Below are 10,828 nucleotides of genomic sequence, written 5' to 3' on the forward strand. Positions count from 1 at the left end.
TAAAACCATTATATATAAGTACTTTTTTTTAAACATGTTAGTGCACCATTTGACTTGTAGTACTATTTTATACGAGAAAAAGCGCAATAATGTAGTCTAATCAATTTATAAATAATTTAGGTTGTCCGCACTTTATCTTTTGAATCTAATTTCTTATTAAAATATTTTAATGAAGAATAAGATAATATATATAACATAAAATAAAACAAAATGCAAATAATATCAACGTATAAATATTTATCGAGCTAGTTCAATAAATATTTAATTTGTATTCGATGTTATTAAACTCGAGTCGAACTCAAACATTTTCGATTTTTTTTCGAACGAAACTCAAGCAAAAAATTATTTTGATCGATACTTCGTTAGTCGTTTGTAAGATTTCGTAATTCATTACAATAATATTATATATTAAAAATATATTTAAAGTCTTTTGAAAATTTTGATCTTTTAAACATTCATTATCAGACATTAATGTTCAAGTAATAGCTGAAAAATATGTTCTAATATTTCGAGCCGATTTCGAACTTCATTTAAGTTTAGAAAAAACGAAAAATTTAAAATTTTCGAGGCTTCAAATTGAATTCTAATTCAAATATATTTAACTCGGATATTTAATTCGAGCTGAATTCGAACCTTAAATTTTTACTTATATTCGGTTCAATTTAATTTCTTTACCCCTACTCAAAGTCAAAGACCATTGTCGTCAATGTGATGGAACTAACTTTTCTTTACGCCAGAAATATTATGATCGTTATTTTTTTTTCAACATTATTTTTATTTTCTGCATCGCAAATGCAAATATGATTTTTTATTTTATTTTTACTAATATTCGATTTTCAACAAATTCTTTTTTTTTTTCCTTATATAATTCCATTTTACACCATCAAGCAAGTGGACCTGTATCACAATTCACACATGAAATGGTGTCAACAATATAAAAAGAACGAGAACAAAAAAAAAAATCATTGTCATTTGGCTGGAGCAGCTCGATAGTATGCCGGAACAGTAGCAGGGAAGAACATTTGCCTAACGCCTTCCGCCTTTATGATGGGCAAGATGATACTCGAAGCGCCCTGGAATGATCGAGTGCACGCAGAGCATAAGGTATTCGTGTTGATGCAAATAAAGTATACACAGATCAATGTGTTACGTTAACAAGATGCTTGTGTTCTATAGAAAGTTCAAAAGAGGGAGACTTCAATCATGTTATACTGTAATGAACTCGAGCGGGAGAGAGTACCATACCGATATTAATCTGACTCCCATCCACAGTCGGCCTAGTGAAGGGAACGGTACTAGCAAACGACCAACGCCATACATAGCAACAGCGAAGAAATGCATTACCAAGCTCAGCGGGCGGGGATTTAGGCCAGAGAGCAAAGCCACGGGTCCCCTCGAACAAGCCCCTCCAAGACTCAAGTAATCGAAACAGGCTTGGCGCATTTCCTTTCTTGCTTGATCGGAGGAGGCACAGAACACTTTGTATAAGGCCCCAGCCAATGTGTTAATAGTTGATGCCACTGGCTGTGAAATGAGAACATGAAAATTTCAGCATAAAATACTAAATGAAGATTTTTTTGCCACTTTAGGGCGATATATCAAGTTCGGTATTCTATCTTTACCTTACGTAGAGTGTAGAATGACTCGAGATATTTACACAATGAATCAGCATCCTTCAAGTCATGTAAGGGCCTGAGTAGATTTTGTAATACAACGATGTCGGACAGTGCCACAGTCATTCCTCCACCTGTCAAAGGATGGCGCATATTGAAAGCATCACCCATCAATAGAGCCCCCTTGGTAGGATGAGGAGCCGCTGGCATGCTTCTGTTAGGCATTGTTTTTATATTTCCTTTATCAACCGCAGATATGAACGCATCATGGAGCTCCGATGGAACCTAAAACAAAGCAGAAAAGCGTACTCAATACTAAGAAAAGCACAATGATTTCAAACTCCTACAAGGGGTTTGGATGTTTAAATTTTTATTTCATACAATATTTGACAAACCTGAGGAGCTATAATTGTTTTTAAATATTCTGCCATTTCCCCACTAGCAAGAGAAGGAAGTTTTTGACCAGGTACATCAACCAGGCAGCGAATTTCGGTACAACTAATCGGATAAAACAAGACTGGAGAGGGATCGGCTAGAATAACGTGCCCGTGATTTGGAAATGGGAGTTCACAGTTCTCCAATACCAAACCAACAAAACATGAAGGGATATCCACCTGAAAAATAAGAGCAATTCTTCAAGATCAGGCACCGAAAGCTTTGAAATGGAAATAAAATATGATGTGTAGGTACAGTCATCATATGCTTTCTTGAAATTACCTTTGGGTCGCAAAGAGAACGTCTCAAATTTGAGAAGCATCCATCGCAAACAATTGTAAGAGGTGCATAAGCTTTAAGCTCTTGCCCGGCTTTAGTTTTATACTGCACACCTTTTATAGTTCCATTTTCCTCGAGCAAAGATGTTACAGTACCTTGCTCTAGTTGTACACTGTTGAAGAAGTGTTTTTAAAATAAGAAGACACATACAAACTTGACATCAATGTTGTAAATGGCGGGAGGCGGCGGGGCGGTCAGTGACCGCCTACCGCCTCGGCCTCCTAGGCGGTTGAATTTTTTTAGCAATTTTTAATAGACAATTATATATAACCATGCAATGTAATTACAAATAGTCAAAATTTTTTGTGTAATATATGTAATTAAATAATGTTTATGCCTAAAGAAGCTTCGTACAATATATACAATCTTGACAAAGTGCAAATAAATATATAAAATTATAAATGCAAACTAACGAGATAATTAAGGTGGTGGCAGATGGCGGCAGCGGCGGAGGGCGGATGGTGGCAGTTTGAGGCAGGTGGTAGCTGACGGTGGAGGACATTTGAAACCAAAAGTAAATACAAAAGAGATTGAGAGGTGTTTTTATTATAACTAAGGTTTTTTAAATTGATTGACTTTGACTGGTTTTTTAAATTGTTTGACTTTGATAGCTGATTGAAATTTTAAAATCATCGACCGCCTCGACCGCTTTTTTGCCCGCCTCCGCCACCTCGACCGCCTGCTTGCCCGCCTCCGCCGCCGGATGGCCTCGGACCGCCTATAGAAACCGCCTTAGACTAAGGCGGGGTGGTCGAGGGCCGCCTACCGCCTAGGCGGCCACCTCGACCGCCATTTAGAACACTGCTTGACATATGCGAGAACCATTTAAGTGAGTGCTTGTAAAACATGATTAAGTTAATAAATCTTCCAAAACACTTGGTTTTCACTGTCAAACTCATTTTTTTCCGCTGTTGAACAAATATAATTTCATTTCGACACAAAGGAACAAAAACAAAGAGGTCTGGAAGTAAGAACATTACTATATGAAACTGGATAAAATAGATGAGATTTTGTTTCCCTCAAACTATCAATAGTGCTCCCTTTATGTAAACAATTATCTTCACCGAACCATAGATAATGGTTTGTTCGATATGACTTACAGAGGCCTCGAAACATGAGTACTAAGACCTATACACCATTGTTCTAAAAAGCTGTAGGCCCGCGGCTGCCTAAATGGTTTTTTTAGCTTATATTTCTACGTGAGGATTCAAACTCAAAATCCATGACATGCCCCCTCTCTTCATCCAATACAAATTCTTCTTTGTGAAATTCTCTTACATCTCAACATTTACCTTACATTTTCATCTCCACCATCAACAATCCATCCTTTATGTCATAGTTACTTCACTGGTAAGTAGCACAGCCACTTTTTTTCTTCTTGTTCATCATTTTGACATTAAATTGAACATAAATTAAATTGTTAAATTTTTTTATTTTCGAACCCGATTATATATATATATATATAAATCCGCCTGGGTGGATCTCGAGCCACCTAGGAAGCGCCCAAGCCGCCGATTTGTGCAACAACACCCAGAGACATCGTCTTTGTAAAAATCGGGGCAATGAGTGAGCAGCTGCTCACTGCCTAGATGGCGCTTTTAGAACACTGCTATATGCAAATGTGAGCAAATATTGGAAGGGCATAAAAAATGTACACACTTGGGAAGAGTAGCCGCCTTCTCTCTCATCCTCTGGACGAAGCGCCCATTATGAAAACTTCTTCCAGCCACATCTGAATGGAAGTTTTCTAAGGGATATGCCAATTTGGTGTTTTTCCCATCCTTGAATAGAGCATATCCTACCACACGTTGGGCCTCGATATTCTCAACGCAGTCTTTGATGCCAAAAGAAAGAAAGAAAATATAACTTATCCATCCAAGAAACGTGAGAAAAAAAACAAGCATTCATAAAAACGAGCATAATTTGGATAAAGTTAGAGTGCACCTTCGAGTCCCAACTCGATCAATTTGAGGTATCCTCCTGGCTGTAGGAGCTCACCGACGATTCTGTCCTGCTCTGACAAATCTCTTTCAATGACACGTACATGCCGTCCATCCTGAAATGTTTAACGGTAAATAAAACATTTACTAAGGTAAACTAAAGTTGAACATGAAGTCGTGAACTCAAACAAGTAGATGAGGAAAGACTGATTATTTTTATAAAAAATAGTGGCTATAAGACAGCTACATGGAATCATGCAAACCACTTCTGATTCAGATCAGTCAAAGGTGTTAACTATTTCAACGTCATTGTTAAGTAACTATTTTTCAGCCAGCTCATCAATCTTCCATAGTGCTAGCATATGCTTGGGACAAGGAAAGTAGAAAATAGACTTGCATTTCAAATTCTTTTTGCCACAGTAGCTCCTCTTCAAATATATGAATATACAAGCAAGGAAATATTCTACACAATCCCTCGTAATTCATATTATCATAATTCAAGATTTAGTTGCAAACAAGTCGGGGTCTGCTACATGAATTTTCGTCTCTGTTATCCTCCGTTCGAAACTGAAACAAGTCATGCTTTATAACTCCACATGGTGCTACAAGTTGTAAGTTTGAATATTGTGTAATTTCCACCACACGGCACCACTACCCATTTTGAAATTTATTTAATCAACTATGCCAACCAATGAACTGTACTATTATATAACATAAATAAAGCATAATCCTTGATAAGCAGCCAAATCTCAAATATTATTTTACACAAGTCATCAGGTTTAGAGAATTAAAATAGAGAAATCAGTCTTACCTGTCTGATGATGAAGTAAGCATATTTAATTAACCTCAATCTCAGGATATTAACAAATAACAACCATGACAAGTTGAGATACTGAAACATGATTTGTTCGACTCTACCCTTATTGGCATCAAATGGTTGTAAAGGGATCACATATGTTTTTTCGCCTTGCCAAATACATCGTGAAAAAATGATATTGCTCCCTCATAGCCATTGGATCAACTTTTTGACTAATACCCAAGGTAAGGTCGAACTAACCCTTAAACAGACACATCAATTCACATGACTCGGCTCAATTGAGCATATTTTAGCATCCTAAGACAATGATTCCACTAGAATGTGAGACAACTTGAGCCAACTAAAGCCCCTTTGGTCTTAACATAAACTGGAGAGGAGGTTGGACCTAGAAAGCTATCCATTATTATTATTATTATTATTTTTTAAAGCAAATTTTATGCATTATTTTTATTGAGATCCCAACTTAACATGAACTGGCCAACGGTAGTATTTACACTTTCAACAATTTCATGAAAAAGTAAGTGTGAGATCTGCTGAAAGCACAAATCTGAAAGAAATAAGGAGAAGATTGATCTTCCAGATCTCAGAGTCCATTTTACCTTTCAACCATCATAAATTTAAATTTGTAAAAGTCCCCATTTCTGCAACTATTACCAAGATTCCATTTTTTTTTCCAAAAAGAAAGGTTGCCACAATGATTTATAAGATATAACAGATAATGACAACAAATTAAAGAAACAAGAACAAGAATTGACCTTCCCAAGTGTATAAGCCAGAGCAGCTCCGGCGACTCCAGCGCCCACAATAATAACATCCGGGTCGGACCCTTCATCGGCCCGGCATTCCCCGTTCATCTGCTCACTCCGAATCTCGTACCCATTGTCCATTTTTCCACTTTCACTGTCCCTCTTCCGCGCAGATTCGACGGTCTTTCTTCGCAAAACGTAGAAGATAACCAATCCCAGCATAAAAGCAGAGAGAGTTCCCACAATGTACTCATCCATCTCCACAATACCCTCTCGATAATCACAGCACCTATGGGCTTAAATGGAGGAGATTTCTTTGCTTTTCGAGAATCTTCCGGCGGGCCTAGCCAAAATGGTGTGATTAACGTTTATGTGGAGATTGAGAGAGACGTGGGGTTGGTTGTTTCTTGTTTGAGTTGAAGCAACAACACACGCAGTGAATTTTGCTGCGAATATGGTACACTCTTGCTGACGAGTTTTTGGATTCTATTTCAATAAACTTTTTGTTGGGGTATCTTTTATTTGAGTGGCATCCATCATCCATGCTCATAAAAATATATATTTTCTCCTAATTTTATATAATTAAACTACTATTACCCTTGTCACAATCACTATCATGTGTTGTTCAGAGCACTATTCGATTTAAAATATTTGAGTTGTATTATTTTTATTATATGAAAAGAACTGACAGTTGATCATATGATTGATATTTGAGCAAAAGTTACGAGTTCAATTACAATTATATTGCAGAAGTTATAATAATTATCCATAGTATGCGACGTAGCGTGACGTTTGGATTATTTGCATCGTTATCATCAATTATAACTTTTAATTTTATTATCAGACATTTGTTCCTCCATTTTACGTACAACATTACCACAGTGTAACCTTATGCTTGTAACATGAAATAAGATACATATACCTTACATTACACAAGTATCAACTATGTATTTCATGAGATTATTATTTTTATAAAACTTTAACGATTTATATATATATATATATATATATATATATATATATATATATTTAAACTGGTCACCTAACCTTTGCGTGTCAATTCCCTTGGGCCTGGTTCGTATAAAGTATGGCCCGAGATTGCGAATCATTAGTTCATTTCAATGGACGGTCCAAATATTTCATGGACCACTTATATATTTATTATTTTGAAAAATAAAAGATCAAGCAAAAAAACAAGAGTCGGTAGTCTTTTATTTTTAATTAAATTGGTGGATATTTCGGCCCGATCCTGTTTTTATTTTTATTTTATTTTTTTTTATCTATATAAACTAATCAATCATACAGATTATCTCTTAAATATTGATTAAAATTAGATTTATATAAGTTTCCATATATGTATATTATATTATTGGTAATGCTACATGTACACTGAGGGTTACACGTTATGTTGTACATTGCACTTGAACTTACATTATTATGATTGGGTATATGCATCATTAGTAGTTGACTAATTGTATTGGATGATACATTTTGGAATTTATTATTTACTTGTCATGAGAATTATAATTATAAACTTGAAATTTTTAATTATTTATGAAATGCATTATCACGCAAGTGCAACATTATACTAGAAGCTTTCGAGAGAAAAAAAAAGAGAAAACATTATGCTAGAAGCGTTAATAAGCTACGTACATCTATTACTATTAATTAATTAATATTATAATATGTGAAACCCCTAAAAAGCCACGTACATCTACTATTATTATTTGATCTTTATCATGGACCACTCATATATATATATATATATATATATATATATATTAGTTTTTTTTATGTTGTCCAACAACTATGCCCAACTCCGTACTTACCATGTACAATAGATGAGTTGACCAGCACAATTGGTGAGTTGAATTATACATGGTGGACACGGAGTTGGACATAGTTGTTGGGCACCATAAAAGAACTATATATATATAGAGTAACACTCCTGTGAGACGGTCTCATCCGTGAGACGGGTCAACCCTACCCATATTTATAATAATAAGTAATACTTTTGGCATAAATTTTAATATTTTTTAATGGATAACCCATACAAGAGACCCGTTTCATAAAAATAACCCTTGAGACCGTCTCATAGGAGTTTTTATCATATATATATATATATATATACCAGGTAGTCTGATTTTGAATAAGAAATTGGTTTCTTCTAAAAAAAAAACAAAAATTGGTGGTAATCCCATTTTTCGATATAAATTTATAAACTAAAAAATCATACAAATTATGACTAATTATATGGATCGGATGCTACTAATGATAGTTATTATGTATTGCTTTTGTGAAGATGAAATATTATAAAATTTTTTATAAATTGTTTTTAAATTTTTTTTATAAAATATTTTAAAAGTAGTTTAAAGAATAAATATTTTTTGGACAACTATTTTATAAAAATATTTTAACATTTCAAACTAATTAATATTGTTCATCTTTACATTTCATAGTTCCATTTTTTTTTAAATCTTAGTGTCATTCTAAAAAATCTAAAAACACATCTCAAATGTTCTTTATAAATTATACTTGAAAAACACTTTCTAAAAAATATTTTTCAAAAACATTTTACAAAAATTTTGTTCAAACGTACATATATATACTTTAAGTTTTTAACACTTATAAAACACTAAAAACTTTTTTAAAGTACATGTCCAAATAAAAACATATTTTTTTATGAATAATTTACGTTTGTTTGATTAAAATAATAAAACAATTTGTATATTCCCCATGATCGTCAATAACTTCTAGTCTTCTACAATTTTGTTTTGTGTTTTTCCATTATAATGAAAAAAATGATCATGGGCCGAAGTTAAGACAAACACAAAATTTCAATGAGACAATCTCACGAGTCAATTTTGTAAACGAATATCCTATTTTATCCTACTCACAAAAAGTTTTGCTTTTATATAAAAAAAATATTGTCTTTAATTTCATTATAAATATCTGTTAGATTACCCATTTTACGTATGAATATATATAAATATGTGAGAGAATCTCATATATAAACTAATATTGGAGGAAAATAGACATTTTAGCTTTCTTGATTTTTTTTTTTGAATACAGCTTTCTTAAAATTGTTCCCAAAAGAGATTGAAATAAAACGTCTCATGAAAATAGACGAAAACATGACATGCATAATTGTACGTGATAATATTTACTCATTCAGTCACTCTTGATATGTTTTTTAATTATATTCCAAAGCTCTGTATAAATATATAATAATGCATATATATACTGAATTATAAATTTTAGTTTTGATTCGTTTTCATTGTTTTAATTTTTTAACAAGCTAGTTTTTAATACAATATCAAAGAGTTGACTATTTAAGTGGTCTTATTAGACGTGGAAAAACATACCGAATTTTTTGGTATGATAATTAACGTTATGAATTTGAAATTTTCGGTATATACCGGTATATCAAAAATATCGAAAACAATATTAAAAAATTTAACAATATATAATATTTATTAAAAATAAATTTATAAATTTTAAAAAATATAAAGATTTTTTTCGGTATAAAACGGTATATACCAACACCGTACCAAAATTTCGGTATACCGTAAAATTTCGATATGATGCTATTTATATGTACTTAAAATTTCGGTATACCAATTTTTGGTATACCGAGAGTTTCAATATAATATCGGTATAAAATTTTCTTATACCATAATTTTCAATACGATATGCTGATCAATATTTGATATTCAATATTAAATTTAAACCCATTTCATTAAAAATTTTGGTGTTCGAATTCTGCAATTTTATTCTCTGTCATTTTTCTCTCTTCAACCCTCTCTTTTATCTCTAATGTTTCAAGCAAACAAACAAATAATACAAATTATTAATGTTTAACATAATCATAAATATTTTTATATTTACTTTGTTATTTCATCCAAGTAAACGGTAAATTAATTATATATATGCTTTAACATACATACATATATATATTTCAGATAAAATAAAATATTTTTTGTACGTAAGCTCCTTGCAACTATGGAAAAAATTAAAATGAGAAACCTATAAAAACAAACAATGCATCGTAAGAAGTTATATACTCCTGAGGAATTTCGTGATATCTTCACCTTCATGTTCGGCTTGGTCTAATTCTGTTTCTTGAAGATCAACCTGAGGATAAGTTTGCACAAGGTGAATCAGAATCTTTGTTTTGTATAGCAGATGATCTCGATTGTGTAAGCAGGTGTTTTTCTGGATGTAACATTTCCTAATTAAATTGATAACATATTTGGTTCTTTAATAGTAAAAGAGAGACGAGTATTATGATATCAATTTAAATGTGATGTGCTAGCTAGTAGCTAGTGCATATGAATTGATGTACGTATTTCCAAAGTGAAATTAACTTCTCCCAGGCATTCCAATCCACCCGGCCAAGAACTTCCAAAATAGTTTTCCGGTATTCATCAAGATTTTGAGCACTTGAGTCCATAACATGCGAAATAAATATACACCCAGCAAGCAGAGTATACCAGTTTTTATTTAAAAGCGAGAGAGAAAAGATGGCACGTACGTTCATACCACAAGGAGGTCAGCTTCAACAACCTCTTCCAACGTTTCATGAAATGCTTCCACTAGCTAGCTACAAAATGTCATTTAAATGACTCTAAAGAACAACAACCGCAATAAAATAAAGTTTATAATCGCGCAACTACTTATTGATCACCTGACTGAACAAGCAAATCAGAGATAAACCCAACAGTGTCACTAAGCAAAACTTTCCTTCTGAAAGTATCAGGATTAGTTAATATCATAGAAACGATGATTGAAGACAAAAATCAAAGTCTAAAAAATTTATGATAGGCCAAATAAAGATATTTGCTTATTTGTTCATCACCATGCGTGCTCGAGCGCGCAGCTCTTCTGCCCGAGTCTTTTCCAACTCCAAAACCAACTTTTTTCATTCAAAATTTCCAA

General features: G+C 33.0%; 1 protein-coding gene across 1 annotated transcript; it reads right to left on the reverse strand.

Annotated features, from left to right (window-relative positions):
• Positions 1-846: 846 nt before the first annotated feature.
• On the reverse strand, positions 847-6,494 carry LOC140880486 (squalene monooxygenase SE2-like). The gene is made up of 8 exons (XM_073284976.1): positions 5,900-6,494; positions 4,332-4,443; positions 4,047-4,221; positions 2,331-2,499; positions 2,009-2,227; positions 1,623-1,898; positions 1,246-1,524; positions 847-1,073 (listed from the first exon to the last, which is right to left on the reverse strand). Exons 1-8 carry the CDS (start codon positions 6,146-6,148, stop codon positions 969-971), a joined length of 1,584 nt encoding a protein of 527 aa, XP_073141077.1. The 5' UTR covers positions 6,149-6,494; the 3' UTR covers positions 847-968.
• Positions 6,495-10,828: the final 4,334 nt, after the last annotated feature.

This window comes from Henckelia pumila, chromosome 2 (assembly GCF_033568475.1).
Source record: "Henckelia pumila isolate YLH828 chromosome 2, ASM3356847v2, whole genome shotgun sequence".
Lineage (NCBI taxonomy): Eukaryota > Viridiplantae > Streptophyta > Magnoliopsida > Lamiales > Gesneriaceae > Henckelia > Henckelia pumila.

What these genes read in the sequence shown, in the direction of transcription:
- LOC140880486 (XM_073284976.1), bottom strand. Translation starts at nt 6,148, where the DNA reads ATGGATGAGTACATTGTGGGAACTCTCTCTGCTTTTATGCTGGGATTG. An exon ending in AAGGCGGCTACTCTTCCCAA is followed by an intron (nt 2,500 to 4,046) that starts GTGTGTACATTT and finishes CTTCTTCAACAG; the next exon opens with TGTACAACTAGAGCAAGGTA. An exon ending in GTTCTCTTTGCGACCCAAAG is followed by an intron (nt 2,228 to 2,330) that starts GTAATTTCAAGA and finishes CTTATTTTTCAG; the next exon opens with GTGGATATCCCTTCATGTTT.